The following is an 18,101-nucleotide window of genomic DNA, read 5'->3' as shown; positions in this document are numbered from 1 at the left end:
CCACAGTCTATGTGGTTATTGACTTCCAAATAGTTTCTATTTCTATATAAAGATTTGCTTTTGATGAAACTCTTGTGCAGTCTATCTTTGAATCCATTAAATCTCCCAACAATAATTATATTTTAGCATTAGAAACACTACTGTGACTAAAGAGCTTACACAAATTGGTGGATTAACCATTACAGAAACATAAAAAATGATTTTGGGCAGCAGTTCAGGGCAGCAGTGGCACAAACCGTATATACTGTATATATCCACATACATACACTCACTTAAAGTGATATAAACTATATAGCAAATCTCAACTGCCTGATTTTTTTTTTATTTCATTGCAAAATGTTATCACCCAGCTCTATGAAGTTGGATAAGCATGTCCAACATTTTAAAGGAGAAAAGTGAGAATGCAGGCTAACCTTTTAGGAGCACCAGTGGACGGCAAGCTCAGATTCTGGATTCTCTGTTTAATGTCAATAGATATTTCAGCAGGTGCGATGTCTTTTTTGTTGAAAGTGTCCCTGCGCTGAGCTGCTGCAGATCGATCGAAGAGGAGGCTGATCCGTCTTTTAATGCTGCCTCCACTGACCTCCTCGTCTCCCTCCTCTTTCTCCACCGGAGGCTTTGAAGACTCGGACTCAGACACTGCTGAAGGAGAACGTGGCGGCCCCTCTTTCTCCGTCTTGCTTCTCACAATATTAACCTCCTGCTCGGGCTGAGACGGCGACTCGAACTTGGAGGTCAGCTGCATGGAGAGACGATTTCGAGCTGGCCAGCATCGTGAAGGCACTTTGACGTCTGCCTCAGTGACGCCGGCTTCTCCTTGTGCCTTCTGGTTGAGAATCTTTCGATCCTGAGAACCCAAGGATTTTGCTCTGCTCCTGTGCTGAACGTTCTTTATATCTTCAGCGGTTACGTCAGGCTTTGAGTTTGGACCAGTTTGGTTCTTAGAACCAGTTATGTCAGGACTCTTAGTAAGTTCTGGTTTAGGCTTAGCCTGTAAGTCAGGTTTTGGGCTGAGTGGGACGGGTTTAAGAGCTGCACGCTGATTAGACCCATTTACAGTGCCATTTGAGTCTGATGTTTCTACACCACCAGCACGAGTATCTGTGGTATTCAAAAGTGTATCAGAAGAGGTGGCTCGATAGAGCTGTCTGTTGAAGTTGGTTTTTGGGGCCCGGATCGGGCGGAGGGTTGCATTCCTTTGCAGGGAAAATGGTTTGGGCATGAGGTGGGCCTTTGGGCCAAGTGCTGGCTTCTCTGTGTCTCCTGGGAGTGCTGAGGCTGAATCTGAAGGTTTGTCTGGGTTAATGAGCGATTGGCCCATTTCCCTTGTGGTCGCCTCCACCCCTGCAGCCATGGCTACACACTGCACCTGGATGGGAAAACAAAAGAGAAACACCCCTGTGGGATCACAGTGGTATAAACATACATCTTTAGAATGTTACTATAAACGCGCTCGTAAGAGATTGACATGTTTGAAAATACCATGACAAAAATATATTTGAGCGAATCAGTCGGGTGAACCAATGATTCAACGGCCCATTCATAAAGAGAGCCATTAGTCATGTAATACACGAGTAATTGTAAATAAACAGAATTTTCATTTTTGGCCAAACTATCCTCAAAATAATTTTCTTAATGAAATATTTATTTCTTAATGATACTCTCAGTAAGAAACTAAAACTGCCAGTAGGTGGCGGTAAATGTCTAAATGACTAAGTCATTGGGCCCTATCATACACCCAGCACAATGCGACGCCAGGCGCGACGCAAGTGTTTTTTGCTAGTTTCAGCCCGACGCAGTTATCATTTTCATGTCCTGCGCCACGTTGTTTAAATAGCAAATGCACTCGAGTCCATCTGTTCACCTATGGGCGTGCTGGTCTGAAAACGAGGTGTGTTCAGGTGCATTGTTGGTGTGTTGCTATTTTGAGGCAACTGAAAACGACTGTGCCATTGACTTTAGACCAGGTTTTTCTTTTTTATTGAGCCTGCGTTCAGACATAAACACTGAAGCTCTGCAACGAAAATAGCGTAGCAGTATGACAGAAGACAGACACATTTATTGAATAAAGTTGTTATTTTAGTTTTGTTTTTGCACACCAAAAGTATTTTCGTCGCTTCATAAAATTAAGGTTGAACCACTGTAGTCACGTTGACAGTTTTAACGATGTCTTTAGTATCTTTCTGGACCTCAAAAGGTGCAATGTCGTTGCTGCCTATGTGCGGATCAGATAACCGGATTTCATCATAAATATCTTAATTTGTGTTTTCAGAAGACAAACGAAGGTCTTACAGGGATGACATGAGGGTGAGTAATTAATGACAAAAATTTAATTTTTGAGTGAACTAACCCTTTAATTCCTGAATGAATCAACCGTTTATGCTAATCGAATGAATGAATGACTCAATGACTTACTCGTTTAGATATGTACTGCCACCTACTGGCAGTTTTAGTTTCTTATTTAGAGTATAATTTCATTAAAAAAATAATTTCATATTTTGGGGATAGTTTGCCCAAAAATGAAAATTCTCTTATGTCATTTCAAACCTGTATGACTTTCTTTCTTTTGTGGAACATAAAAGAAGATATTTTTGAGAATGTTTGTAACCAAACTGTTTTTGTCTGTAAATATAATCTAAATACCAATTCAGATGCAGCTTCTGGAAAAAATCATGTAGACGTTGTATAAATTCTATGTTGAATCAAATAAAATATGTATTTCTAAAGCTACTATTCGTAATATCTATTTGTTACTTTTCTCATTTAACACAATAATGACTTTAAATGATCTTTTGGGGGTAATTTCTCAGCCGAATTTGATGTTTGATTAATTTACGATGAATTATCATGTAATTGCACACTTTGAAAATCCAGTGGAAATTGCATACCATCCTGACACATTTGGTGTATTACTTTTTGGACACCCTAAAGGATTTACTTGAAAATTTTAGGCAAGTGTGTAACAGGATTGTCATGAAAATCTGTAGGTTAAATGCCAGCCATATATAAGAACAGTTCGTTAATAATTATTCGATAGAGTTGTCTGTTCCTATGTTTTGCCCTTTTCAAATTAAGTGGCATTTCCTCCTAAAGCTTCTTTTTCCCACACATTGTGTTGATCACTTCAGTGGCTAGCTAAAAAAAAAAGCCCAGAACTATGAGGAAACCTCTGAACATCAATATAAATGCTGTACAAGTCAGATAAAGAAAGTGTTATGTAATGCCCATGAAGTGGTCGAAGGTTTTTGGCTTGTTTAAACAATGTGCACTCTGGAAAGATTTGTTTGTATGTTCTATGTCTGCTGGGTAAATAGTCACTTAGCAGACACTTTTATACATTGTGTAGCATTTTTGCTTTCAGTGTGAACAGAAGAACAGCTTGTCGCATCGCACCTGGTTAGGACTTTAGATTAGCCACAACAATGGTTTGCCTGGTTAGTTTTACCAGTTAGTCGGAATTGGTGGATGCCGTAACAACATTATATAGGGAAAAACCTGGTTTCTTCATTGAAGGCCATTCATAAGATCTTAGTATTTAAACAGAATACATGCTAACATAAAATGAATTTACTTGAGAAGCAAAATTGTATAAGATTATAAGATGTTTTCATAGAATATTTACTGTTTATACTTCTCACCCTATATTGGCGAATATTTTTTTGTTTTGTTTTAAGCATAAAACCTGACTAAATATAGTTATAGATTTATGCTTAAAATAAGAACTATTTGTTAATGGGATAGAAATATTACAAATAGATTTTATTCACAATATAAAATAATAAGAAAAATATTATAATAATATTAATTAATAAATTAATTTAATTCAAGATATAATCTCAAAAAAAAATCTAATATATAATCTTATTATATCATCTAAATTTGCTTCTCATGTAAATGAACATTTTGTGCTGCGAAGCATGTTGATCAAGACAAAATGTTGATTATCAAAATTAGTTTTTACAGTGTAAAGGATGTTCACATGAAGAACTATAACTATATTAGTGGATGATTCTGTTCTGTTTATTATAAGCACACGCTGCAGTTTTGTCGTCTGCCGCTTTAAATGCTTGAGCTCTGAAAGCAGGATGGATTCTGATTGGCTGTCAATGTTTTTATATTTCTTCAGCTGGAAAAATATAATTCTGAAAGTGATTTCAACGATATTGTTTCTCTGTGCCGTTATCATTATAGCTGTGGTGTGGACTCTGCTATTCTTTCATATTTAGAATGATTTTTAGAACTATCTTTATCATTATCGTTATAGTTACTGTCCTTGGTGCGAACGGGCCTTAAAGGGATAGTTCACCCAAAACTGAAAATTCTGTTATCATTTACTCACCCTCAAGTTGTTCCAAACCTGTATGAATTTCTTTGTTCTGTTGAACACAAGAAGATATTTTGAAGAAAGTTTGTAACCAGGCCGCTTTGGGGCACCATTAACTTCCATAGTAGGAAAAAAACTGGTGCCCCAGACATGTTCAGTTTCCCACATTCTTCAAAATATCTTCCTTTGTGTTCAGCAGAACAGAGAAATTCACACAGGTTTGGAACAATTTCAGGGTGATTAAATGATGACAGAAATTTCATTTTGGGTACTTTTGGACTATCCTTTTAAATAGATGAAAAATCATTATAGTATGTTTTTCACCAGGACACTTTCCAGTGATATGCTATGCTTGCTAACAGAGATCTGAATGAATGAACACTTCAAAGCAGCCATAAACTCATGAAATCAGTGCACTCTGGGAAAGACACAAAAGGCCAATCCAGTTGGTTTAGCTCTGTGAGGCCATGCTACTCTGGTTGAGCTAGATTTTTAAGTTTTTCCATCTAACTAGAGTTACTTGAACAAGAAGCGACTAGACGTTTCTCTGCAGGCTATTTATTACACACCCTGTGTGACCCATAATAAATGACCAGCATCACTCCCTCCTGATGTTTGACACTGATATCATCAGTCTGCATGCAGACAAACACCATCCACATGGAGAAATTTCTCATTTACAACAAGCTGCAATAGCCTGAAGTGAACTGGAGCAATCTGAATGTTGACATTTCGAAATCGTTGCCAATATTCTCTTATCATTGTGCAAAACTCACAGTGCAAAACAAGTGGTTAGAGCCTGGCTTGTTGTGAGTGTTTAGGACAAAATCCCTTCTAAGACTGTAAACCAAGTTAGGCAAAGATGAGTTATCTTCGTGTTCTTTCAGACTCTTATACAGAAAATCCTTCAGGTGAAAACACTGAAACATTATCCACAGGTGGAAGAAAATGCTCACTTCTCATATTTTGGCTTGGCATAAATCTGTCTTGGTTGAACAAACCGGTCCAACAGCAAGTCAGCACTGTCAGATGAGATGTATAGCTGGACAAAATATGTGATACTCAAAATATATTGCAATGCTAATGGCTGACAGATGGAGTCGGCAGCAAAATCAGGTTATCAGACAATCCATTATCGGTATCAATTGGAGTTGCCGCTATACAAGATGTTTAGAATCATAGCTGCTAAATTCTTGAAGAAAATCAGAACAAACATGTCCATCTCTCACGGAGACACTTTAAATAAATTAGGTCATTAAAAGGCATACAGTCATTCTCTGCTTACTGAGATCCAGTCATTCTGACACTAATAAAATGAAGACCTGGTATATGGTCAAAAAAGTAAGCAGGTTCACAGCATGTAGATCTGCAGAGTTTACACTCACCAGGAACATATGCAAATTATTATGCACAGATTTGCATGCTGAGCTTATTACATCCCAATGGGCAGTGTGTGTCCGGAAAAGAGCAACATAACTTTCTTTTGTTCATCAGTCAGGTTAAATATTACTTATTTAAATGTATTTCTGTCATGCTTTCCTGAATTTAAAATATATGTACACTTCAAAATAACTTTTTAGTTAATATCTTTACTAATAACCAACAACATTATAGCATTATTGAATTAATTAAATGTACATTTAAATATAAATGGCATTAAACTTTCATTTATTGTTTTTCATATATATAGCTAAATGAGCTTTTGATGGTAAGCATTAGGCCTATATAACGTTATTGACTTATGAATGATTTTACATATATTAAAAAAGAAAAGTAAAAGCTTATATAACAGGGGCACAGTAATCTGCACCTGCTGGTAATAAGTAACTTATAAATAAGTGTCTCTTACAATGAACCATCTGTCTTTGAACCCTGTATAATTTCCAGTGGTGAAAAATACACACTATTGTTGCAGTTTATACAGAATAATTAACAAAAATAAATGTAACAACCGAAATAAGCATACTATTTATTTACAATGGAGACAGAATGAATGTTATCATTAGCATACTAAATACGCAAATAAACAAGTTCAAACTATGTACATTTACCTGTATAGTGATAAAATTATTCCATAAGACTGTACATATAGATTCCAAGCTCAAATACACGTCTGTGTCCTTTTGGGTTATAGGTGTGCGCAAACTTTAAAGAAAGGAGGGCGGGTGGCAAATTTACAAATCCTACGGCGACTGCTTGTCTCATGAATATTAATTTAACGTTACCTTCCGGGAGTGTCCACTCACGCAACTTAATTAATATTCATAACAAGACTTCGACAGAGTATGATTCGTTTATTTGAGAACTGCGTTGCCTTTCAGCCAATCAGCTGAGCAAATGGCACGTTACGTAATTAATATTCATGAGAAGAGGCCGGGAGGGACGTTTCCTGTCAACAGCACACGCAGCTGCGGTCTCGAGGTGTTGCGCGCGGGCCACTCCTCTCATAAACGTGTTTCAACCGGAAAAACCAGTAGAGCTGAATGGAAGAAGAAAGACACGGGTGTGTATAAAACACTGTATATAGTGGGAGACACAAATATAGGTACATGTTCCATTATAAACCGTTCAATGAAAACGCGTGGGATCTAATTGATTGGCTTGACGACAGCATACTGTTGTACAAACTTTCATTCAAAGTCCCTGACAACATTCTGACTGTAGAGTTTCCGCCAAACTTTAACACCAATTAATCTTTTCTACATGACTGGACAAACCATTTCCCCCCCAAAATCCCTCGAGACTTCCATTGAAAGGTTTGTACATTGAAGGATTTTAAAATTTAAGTAAGTTGTCAGCCAACATAAATGTTTGTCTTTATAAAGTGTATAGTTATTGTTTTCATCTACTGTTTTGCTGATTTCAGATGAAATATGGCCTGAAATCTGTCCATATTCCTAATCTACCCATATTTCAATGAGAGTATAAATGTATTTTTTTATTATTATATTTGGTGAACCATAAGCAAAGGACATCAGCAGCATTGTTGTTAATTTAACTAAGTACTAGAGTACAACAATTATGAATATCTATACTGTTAACACTAACAGTTGGCACATTTAAATGAGCAACAAAATCTGTACCTGGGCCAAAGGGAATTATATGATTTATATGCAGCCCAGTGAACCTGACTAATTTAAAACTATAGGTCTATGAACCTATCACAAATTCACGTTTATAGTACATTCCATGTTCAATATATTTACCGCTTCATTGCAACTGTGTATAGGCTGACAGATGATTTTCCCCTTGTTGACAGAAGTCAGGGAAATGAAACAAATAACAAACCAGGAATGTATACAGGAAACACAAAGGGACTAGTGCACTAGATGCATCAAATAAATGTAGCACTTTCATGTCAACCTATAGATTCATGATCAACGGGCATGCATGTGAGTTAAAGGCACAATATGTAAGATTTTTGGATTAAAATATTCAAAATATTTTTGTTGTCGAATAGTCTTTTGATCTCATGATCTATTTGAAGGGCCTGCAATAACGCGGTTTGACCAGTGGGGCGCTGTAGCAGCAATACTGTAATGCAGCCCTCCTGGATCAAATCCAATAGAAGATAGCACGGTGCTTCGGAGTGCATAGTGCAAATGATGTCGAACCCCGTAAAATGTGTGAGTTTAACATAGCATAAAACATAACGTTTAGCATAACTACAAAAAATGCTGTCATGCAGGGCCACCAACTCTCATTCAAACTCACTGTTCGCCACACGTCCATTTTCTCACGCAGTGCATTGAGCATTGAGGACAGCGTGCCGACAGATCAGGTTACTTCTGATATAAAACAAAGTCTTAACTTTTAAATTCTGTCAATTTTACTACGGGATTCAAACAATACATGTGGTTTTGGCGCTCTTTAATGTGGAGTTACAGATCGCTATAGCGCCTCAGGTCAAGCGGCACGTGAACCTATTATCTCTTCCTCTTTTCTGCTATTACAGCACGAAATAAACATGAATGAATATTAAAAAATATGTTGAAAGATACAGTACAATTTACTGAAATGAATCCAGCTCTAATGTAATCACTTAATCAGAGTTTCAACCGCAGAAAGACCACAATAAAACAGCTTGCAAACAAATATGTCACAAAATGTTACATTTACCTCAGGAAAGCCATTCAGTGACCATAAACTCGATAGTTAGTAAAAAGAAGAAATCTAGAGAGGAGTATTTTTTAGAAATTTTTGCACAATATTACATATTCATATTTTTACTCTAATTAAAAAGTTATTACAATTCCCAGAATTAATAAAAACACAGTTGTCATTTTATCAGTATTTTTTAACAAATTCATTAAAAATACACTTTCAAAAGCTGAAGTGATTTCCTTGTTTCAATTATTAGTTAAAGTATAACTCAGTATTTTTACTAATTGCTAGTGGAATAATCGAATAAAGCATACTGATTAACCAGTATAATAATCGATGATTAGTCGATTAATCGTTCCAATAATCGGTAGATTAATCGATTATCAAAATAATCGTTTGTTGCAGCCCTACTGTTTGGATACATTAATAGACAGAAAACTAATCATGTTATATAGCTCAACACGTTTAGTCTTATTGTTTGAATCTTGTTTTCTTGATTATACTAATATGATATTCTAATATTGATCTAGTTTACTACAGTGTGCAACAAGTGTCTCATAGCAGTCGCCGAGTAAACACACAGAGTAAAGGCCCTTTTACACCGAACGCGAAACGACTGATCATCTTCTACTAATTCACGGCTGCACGCTAGGTGGCGCCGACCAACAATGCATTTGTCCTCATTTATGTGTCTCGTATATGGCTTTAACATCGTTCGCTGAAATGATATTCTGTATAAAAAATGTGAGAATAAATCTGTTCTCAGATACCAATAATAATCTCCTCCTGAATACTCTTCTTCTGTGTTTGTTTACACTAGTTTTCGAAACGGCGCCAACACTCTCGCCCTTCTGTGCAACAGCAGCTGCTCCGGGCACGTGATCTAAAGCTCAAATCTAATTGGACGGCCAGTTTCATCACGGAGTGACAGAAAAAATCGACACACAGGTCGGAAAAAAATCCTCGCTTTTTCATGGCCAGTGTGAAAGGCTCCATAGGGATCTATTGTTTCGATTCAAGAGCGTCATCACGGCGAAAATTCGCAAATGATAAACAGCGCTGCGTTACCCTACATACGCTTGACTGGAAGAAGCGGAAGCGGCGACTGTGGCATAATAAAAGTTCCGCTGCTCTCGAGCCATGTGTCGCGCTCGTCTCTCATTAGCAATCGCTCCAGCGGCCTCGTTCCCCTCCAACAACACTCGACCCTGCTCTGCTTCATACTACAGTAATGTTAAGTCCGTAAGATTCTTTTCCACCGGCTGTGAGGTGAAGACAACACCTCCCATGATTCTGCGCTCAATCTCGGTGTCATTAGGCTACGCATTTGTTTTGAATAGGTGACCTCTAGTGGCGAAAATTACATATTGTGCCTTTAATACTTCTGTTGTGTCCGTAAGGCGGTGTTTCATTGAGATACTATTATAAATTAATAAATGTTTTGATTTAGTTTTTAATTTTCCTTTTGTATGATGTTAGTTTTAGGTAACTATTATAACCCTGCTGTAAGGTTCCGAAAGCTGTCATTTGAAATCAGTCATTTAAAAGAATAGTTTGTCTGAAAATGAAATTCTGTCATCATCATGTTGTTTCAAACCTGTTTAACTTTCCATTTTTTGTGGAATACAAAAAAATGTTGTCCATATGACTTTTGTGCTATATCAAAGGCATTCTGAAGTAATATGATAGATTTGTGTGAGGAACAGAATGTAATTTAAGTCATTATTTACTGAAGATCTTCCCCTCCATCACAGTTTATAAATCTCATTAGTGCTCAGTTAATTTTAAGTATTTTAGTATCCACAATTCTCAGGTTTAACGTGTGTTCATCACACTCACTGAACCGAATACAGGAGAGAAACACTCTTTGCCTTGTTTGAAGAGAAACACATTCTGGTAAATCACTTGTTTTCACAACAACAGGATAAAACGATAATACCGTAAGGACTTTCTCTTTTTACACCTCCCAGACAATTTCAGATGCCAAGAGTGCCATAAACACTGAGTGATAGGGGCTAAAGTCTCCCTGAGGTAAAATTTTATTTTTATTTTCCTTTAAACCACTAGATGGCACAAAAACTCCGTAGCACTTTCCAAAACATCTGCTTTTCAAGATGAACGTGGAAATATGTCTGATTTTTGATGCGATCGCTGGCAGCAGTGCAAAGTTGATTCTATGGTAAATTGATCTAAAATTTGATGTTATTTAAAATGTTGTAGATTTAAGTAGTAAATGAAAATAGCAAAATTTATTGAATATATTTTGAGACAAAGGTCTTCTTAATGAACAGTTTTGTTCAAGGTAATTAAAGCAACAGTTTTTCAATAACGGAAGAATATGTAAAAGTATGCGTTAGGGGCACAATAATTAAAATGATGATAAACAGCTGGTTCACTTTTCCATTTGTTGACATGACATGGTTAGATTCAGATAGTAAATATCTTACATTAAGATCGGTGTAATCACCATATTTAGCATTATTATCATAATCACAAACTTAGTATTATCACATAAACATAGAAAGTGAATGTGACTCGGACTGTGAAATCGCATTTCAGGAGCAGTTTAGCTGCGTCCCAATTTAGAGGCTGCATCCTTCGAAGGCCGATTGCGTCTCCACTGCGAGACGAAGGCTTTCCCAATTCGAAGTCTCCTTCAAATTCAGCCTCCAAATGTGTCCTTTATTTCCCACACAATAAAGGATACAACAGATGGATCCTTCACGGCTTTGCCTACCCCAACATGTATTGTGCGTCCGGTACAAAAATTACTTCCACTCATCAACGCCAGCTGTCACAGTTGCTAGTCGAAAAGAGCAGTCCTCCGTAGGCTAGACCGTCCCATTTAACATTTTTTCTCTGCCTTCATAAGATGCAGCCTCTGACTTGGGACACAGCTTATGTGTGGGGTTAAATGAGGTTATGGACCTCACTGCCTTTGTCGTCTTCTGATTTCTTTGTTATGCTTGCTGACATCTGGTGGAAAGTTATTGTTACTGCAGTTGAGTCTTAGTGGATGGAAACCGAGCAGGATCCTGTTAAATATAAAATAAAGGACTTGAATTTAAGCCTGGCCTATAATATCATGTGTACAGTACCATAACCATAGTCATGTATTTACGTACCTTTTGATTCTTAACATATTGCAAAGCCATTAAAATATAATTATTATATCATTTATAATTATTATATTATAAATTACTATAACATAATTATTGGTCTGCAGAGCCATCTATGCTTGTATATTTTATTTTTACTGAATACATTTAATGTAGGAACAACTTGATGGTGAATAAATGCTGACAGAATTTTCATTTTTGGGTGAACTATCCATTCATCTAAAATTTAGCTCTTAACTTTTTCTTTGGTTATAATTTCCATAATGTATTTTCATTTAATGAACACTTTTTTTCCTCACAAAAAATAGTTGAGCTTAAAAAATTATTGGCAAACACAATTTGTGACCTCTGATTTAAGCCTTTGACATGGTTTGATATTTCATGTCAGCTTGCATGTTTTTGTTTATTGGATGGCAGCATAATTAGGTGCGATAGATGTGGTTTCCTCCCTGTGCTCGTGTTACCTGCACGCCACACCCAGTGATCACAACTGATGGCCTCCATTATTTGTTTGATCCATTTTTTTATGATATCCTGACAAAGGTCATATGGGTGGAGTAGTCTTTTGATCTGTGACAGGGCATGTGCTTTCTGTTTTACTGGTGCTTTTGTGCGGATCTCATTGCCCTAGTAATGTGTGCTCATCCACTGCAGCTGATATAAATAAATGAGGCATTATTTGGAGAACAGTACACTCTAAAAATGCTGGGTTAAAAACAACCCAAGTTGGGTTAAATATGGACAAACCCAGCTATTGGGTTGTTTTAACTCAGCGGTTGGGGTAAATGTTTGACCAACCTGCTGGGCAGTTTTATTTAACTCAACTATTGTTTAAAAATGACTATACGGTTGGATTAAAATGAACCCAAAATAGGTTAGAAATTAGAAATCAGACACATAATTACTAAAGGCAACAATAATAATCAAAAGGTGAACATTAATAAGCAATTTAATGTTTAATATTTAATTATTATTTATTATACTTATTAATAAATGTTAATTTATTAAACATATTAATAAATGTTAATTTCCAACCTATTTTGGGTTCATTTTAAGTGATCAATATAGTAATTTTTAAACAATAGTTGAGTTAAATAGAACTACCCAGCAGGTTGGGTCAAACATTTAACCCAACAGGGTTAAAAGATCCCAATCACTACACTCTTAAAAAATAACTGTAAAAAAACAAAACAAATTTACACAGTAAAATACCGTTTTCCATTGAAACAGTAATATACCATAAAACAATGCATTCTGGGCAATTTTATTTGTCGTTTTTTGATGTTAAAATGACAAATATTACCCAGAATGCATTGTTTTTATGGTATATTACTTCTGTATATTGCAATGCATTCTGGGTAATATTTGTCGTTTTTGAGAAAGTAGCCTATTGTTTACTTTCTCGAAAAGGCATATTACCCAGAATGCATTGATTTTACAGTATATTACTGTTTCATTGGAAAATGGTATTTTACTGTGTTAATTCGTTTCGTTGTTTTACAGCTATTTTTTTAGAGTGTGGGTTTGTCCATTTTTAACCCAACTTGGGTTATTTTTAACCCAGCTTTTATATATATATAGGACATAATAACTATTATTGCTGATAATGGCTGAAATGTTATTATTAAATATTTCATTTCTATAAAATATTTTTACATTTTCCGAAGAACATGTGAGTGATGCTTGCCTTTGCGAAATTCAGGGTGTTGTCAGCCAGGGTATTACTATGTGGGCGAAAAGGTATTCTAAATGGTTGCTAGGGTATTCTGGATGGTTGCTAGGAGGTTGAAGAGCCCACTCTACACGCCAAACCATTTTACTACATTGGATAAAAGCGTCTGTACATGTGGCTGGAGCACTTTCTGTCTGTGGTCAAAAGAGGGCGCCAGAGGAGAAGAGACTCCATTCAACTCTGTAATTGATTCCTCTGTGAATTTATCCAAATTATTTAAGTAAATTTAAGATACACATGTTATAAATATGAGTTAACCCTAAAATACTTGCTGCAGATGCTGATATTTATATGGCCAGAAAGTAAGAAGAAATTCTGATGCTTGTAGGTAAATCAATGAGATCTTTATACAGATACTTACATATAATGCATACGAATATCAGTCATCACTCTATATCTCTCAATAATATAGTAAGATGATATTTAAATGCTTAGTTTTATGATCAAAGCTCTTGTTTTTATTGTGAGGGCCATTGAGAGAGGCTTTCCTCAAAAGCCTCATGATCATATATGATACTCACATTTTATCATGATTTTTCTTACATTATAAACTGATGATCAAGTAAACCTAAGTCGCTTCAGTCCATTAAGTGTTCATCTTAAAATATTACTAACAATATAAAAGTTATTCTTATGTTTACTTTATAAGATCAGTAAAGATTTCAAAGCAAAAAGACACATGAACCACGAGCTGAAGGGAGATGTTTTTACAATGACACTAAAAGGACTTTTACTTGCTAAAAAAGTATATCAACCAGACGACAGAAGACATGACAAAGTTTTGGTCCTTTTGATAATTTAAAAGCCTTAGAAATTTGTGAATCAAATATGATAGGCATTATAGGGTTAAAAGCCAAATTAAGTCAAAATTAGAGTCAAAAAATGATTCTGGTTATGCATTTTATTAGCAAATACTTCTGTGCAAACCCTCCCTGTTCTCAGAAGGCTTCTAAATCACTCATTCATCCTGCGGTGATCCCGTCTTTATGTTAACAATTCGTCCTGTCTTCCTCTTCCCTATTCTCCCGTTTCTCTCTCGGCACCTTTGCGCCCCTCCCTCGCTCTGTCGTTGTGTTTTTCTTCCTTTCTTCCACTCTCACCAGGTAACCAGACCTCCTGTGGGGGGTGTTGAGTTTCCACTTTCCCAGAGAAGGAGACAATTTGAGCCTCACAAAGCCCACAAAAGCTGTTCGGCACCGTCCCTCCTCTCTCGCTCTCGGCCCTTTTTCCCTCCAATTCACCACTGTCCGTGTGCCTTCCTCGCTGTTCCCTTGACATTTTATTTCTTTGCACTCTTTCTCTCTCTGTCTGTCTCTTTTTTTCTGTTGGAATCAGATAAACAGACAAAAAGTAATTGCAGGCCAACTGTGAAACACATCCACACATTCACGAAAATCACATCAGAACTCAGTTACTCGCAAGAGACTGAAAAGAAATCGAATTAAAATAAACAATGATTGGGATCTTCTGTGCTGAGCTGTCTTGCTTCGCTCAATACAAAACACTCGTGTATGTGTGTGTATATGTGTGTGTGCAGCTGGTCAGCAAAGAACAAGTGTAACTGAGTCGATGTGGCAGGCGGGAGGGAGAGATCTATATGAGTGTTGGTTTACAGTGTGCTATGATGACAGCAGTGGCACCGTGAGAGACGAGCCGAGATTCACCCCGTGACCCCTCATGCTGTCATTCACAGAGAAAAACACCGCGTCATTATAGCCATTTGCTGCCTCTAAAGGAGTAATTCACTCAGAAATGAAACTTCGGCATCTTTTGCTCACCCTCGTGACTTCTGTGAAACACAAAAGGAGACGTTTTGTATAGTATTCCGTACAATGAAGGCATTCTGTGAAAGTGAAATACTTTCATTTTGGTCTGTGACTCACAAAAGCTATATCTTAAGATTTAAAGGTGCAATAGGTGATTCTCTGCACTCAGAAACATTTTTTGTTATGCTGATTGAAAGTCTCCTCATATCCTGAATCACTAGGTTAAGTGGTCTAAATGTATTTTTATAAAAATATATTGTCTGGAAGGTGTATGACCATAAAATGTTCGTTCAATCATTGCATTTGATCCGAAAGAAATGATAGCATGTGTTTTCTGTCGATCAATGGCTACATCTGAAAACTTACAAATGCTGCCTTCGGAGGACACATTCCAAGGTAGGCATTAAGGCATGTCCGAATCCCATCTGATCGACCGCAGGTTTAAATAAAGTTCTGGGTAAAAATTCTCCCCCCAGAAAGTCCCTGCTCACGAAGTAGTACTTTTTCAAAGTTTAGGAACTTTCGGGGGTGGGACTTGGGCGCTAAAGATGCTGATTGGTTGAGTTCACGCAGCATTTTGATTGGCTGACTCCACACAGCAAATCTTACAGCAAATGAGTTCCTGGGATAAATTTTTCCAGGTAAATTCTGTGGAAACAAGGCTGTTGATTCGAATAGCGAACAAATCTTACTGCACGCACCGCAACAGACTTTTAAAAATGGTGGTTGAAATAGAATGCTGCGTGGAGTCAACCAATCAAAATGCTGCGTGAACTCAACCAAGCAGCATGTTCAGTGCCCAAGTCCCATCCCCGAAAGTTCCTGAACTTTGAAAAAGTACTACCTCGCGAGCATTGACTTTCTGACGGGGGACTTTTACACGGAACTTTATTTAGACCCTGGTTCCTGTGGTGGAAACACAGCATATTAGAATGATTTCTGAAGGATCACATCACGCTGAATATTGGAGTGATGATGCTGAAAATTCAACGTTGATCACAGGAATAAATTACATTTTAACATACACAGATCAGGCATAACATATTGACCACTGACGGGTGAAGTGAGTAACACTGATTATCTCTTCATCACCTGTTAGTGGGTGGGATATATTAGGCAGCAAGTGAACATTTTGTCCTCAAAGTTGATGTGTTAGAAGCAGGAAAAATGGGCAAGCGAAGCTGGAGAATCTCACGCAGTCAAAATGAGGATTGTCAGTAACGGTGTTCAGCCTTACATTGTTCAAACCGGAGTTGACACTGATGGAGAGACTCAGGAAGAAGTTAAAACTTTTAGAATGAAACTGGACGTTTCTGAATGGTTAGTGGATAAATTTATGTAGTTGCTCTGGAGTCGATTCAACTCATCAACTAGCATGTGCCGTCATGTTAATCTTTTGTGCAAATCCAGTGTTGAATTGATCCTCGTTTGTGAAGCAGTCCGGCGTAAAATGACGGCATGACAATAACACTCTACTACAACAACTCTTCCTCTTCTCTAAAGCAGCCCAACATGGCTCACCCTTTTTGTGTGTTCTCGGGGTCGGGGTTTATGTAAATTTTTGGGGTTTGTGATGTCACCAACCCGAGAAGAAGCTTGTTGTAGTCCCTACCAGCCGTTTGTTGTAGTCCTTGAACAGCGAGTTCTGTAAAAGAAAATATCTCCCTTTGTATTGAACTTTGAGTGTTGTAACTTTGCAGATGTTGTTTATGCTCAAACAGCAACATTACACACTAACTAAAGTTAAAAAAGTGAAATCATAATCAACCACCCCTTTAAGCTTTCATTATATGGAAAAGAGCTGCTTGTACATTCTGCCTAACATCTGTTTTTATGTTCCACAGATGAAGTAAGCAAGCAAGCAAACAGTGCCAGAATTTTCATTTCTGGGTGAACTATCCCTTTAAGAGCACACCAAACTGATTCACCTGATCGATCGGACGGATGTTAAACAAATAAAAAAGTAAAAATAAATGTGCCCTGGTCAGTAGGGGGTTCCCATGTCCTCCGTCTTGACCCCCGCCAAAGCCTGTCACTAACCCATTCACTAACCAGGCAGGGTGACGCTCCAAACGAAACCCCCCTTCATCCCACAGAGAGAGGGAACGCTATGACCCTATAAATAGAGAAGAGGAATGGTGGTGATATGTTGAAGGAAGGAGGGGGGCCATGGAAAAAGGATTAAAAGAGATATTCGGCTGGTGGTTGGGCTGTTCCCGCAGCCCTCAGATCTTTGACTCAGGTAATCCGGATAGGAGAGATATCACATCTCCCATGTGCGATCTTGATGATGGTAATATTGGCGTTGATGCGCATGTTCTCTCTTTCTGTTTACCTCTTGACAGTAGTGCTGTGCCTTCCCCTGAGGATGGGAAGTGTTTTCTTTATTGAAGATAAAGGTGTGATGACAAAAGAAAAAATGCATCATGTTCAGGTGCTTATGTCCTGATTGGAAGTAGCCTTACTTCCTGAATGCCTCACTGGATGCTTTTATCCAATCAGAATTTGTTTAAGTTCACCCCTTGGCAACTTAATTTATTTTGACATGAAATTTACAGGTAGCATAGATTTAAACTGAACCTTTTGTGCTGTAACTATCACTACTGCAATCACTCATACAAACAGACATGATCATCTGTCTGAGGCAGCTAAGGTTTGCTGGCATGACTGTAAACATTTACAATATTTATAAAGCATTTACACTCCGAAACATGCTGGGTTCAGACTGTTGGGTCATTTTATTGGGTTATTTTTTATTATTTTTACCCATGTGCTGGGTCATTGAAAAATGCTGGGTTATTTTTTTTTAACACAAATGCTGGGTTCAGCCAGTAGAGTCATTTTATTGGGTTATTTTTTAATATTTTTACCGAGGTGCTGGGTAGTTTTTCTGTAACTCAGCTGCTGGGTCATTTTTACTGTCAAAACAAATAATGAACCCCCCTCACATACCTACCCAACGCTGGGTAAATGTAACCCAATGTTGGGTAGTCTGTGCCGAATCGGTTAAAACATTTTTTTACATTTACATTTTACATTTATTCATTTGGCAGACG

General features: G+C 37.3%; 2 protein-coding genes across 3 annotated transcripts in view; one reads left to right on the top strand and one right to left on the bottom strand.

Moving 5' to 3' along the window:
• tnks1bp1 (tankyrase 1 binding protein 1) overlaps window positions 1-6,512 on the bottom strand; it is a 31,687-nt gene extending 25,175 nt beyond the window's left edge. The window contains 2 exon segments of the mRNA XM_051892732.1: window positions 414-1,369; window positions 6,376-6,512. Of these exon segments, the coding sequence (XP_051748692.1) occupies window positions 414-1,354 (941 nt within the window). The 5' untranslated portion in view covers window positions 1,355-1,369; window positions 6,376-6,512.
• Window positions 6,513-6,739: 227 nt separating this feature from the next.
• The window catches only part of LOC127512129 (RNA-binding protein Musashi homolog 1), a 60,037-nt gene continuing 48,675 nt past the window's right edge, over window positions 6,740-18,101 (top strand). Inside the window, exon 1 of one of the 2 annotated variants that reach the window (XM_051892763.1) lies at window positions 6,740-6,827. The gene's annotated coding sequence lies outside the window, so the exon portion shown is untranslated. The remainder of the gene's footprint in view (window positions 6,828-18,101) is intronic. The other variant, XM_051892764.1, reaches the window with a different exon arrangement.

Source organism: Ctenopharyngodon idella, chromosome 5, assembly GCF_019924925.1.
Source record: "Ctenopharyngodon idella isolate HZGC_01 chromosome 5, HZGC01, whole genome shotgun sequence".
Classification (NCBI taxonomy): Eukaryota; Metazoa; Chordata; class Actinopteri; order Cypriniformes; family Xenocyprididae; genus Ctenopharyngodon; species Ctenopharyngodon idella.
This window is presented reverse-complemented; position numbering and strand designations above follow the sequence as displayed.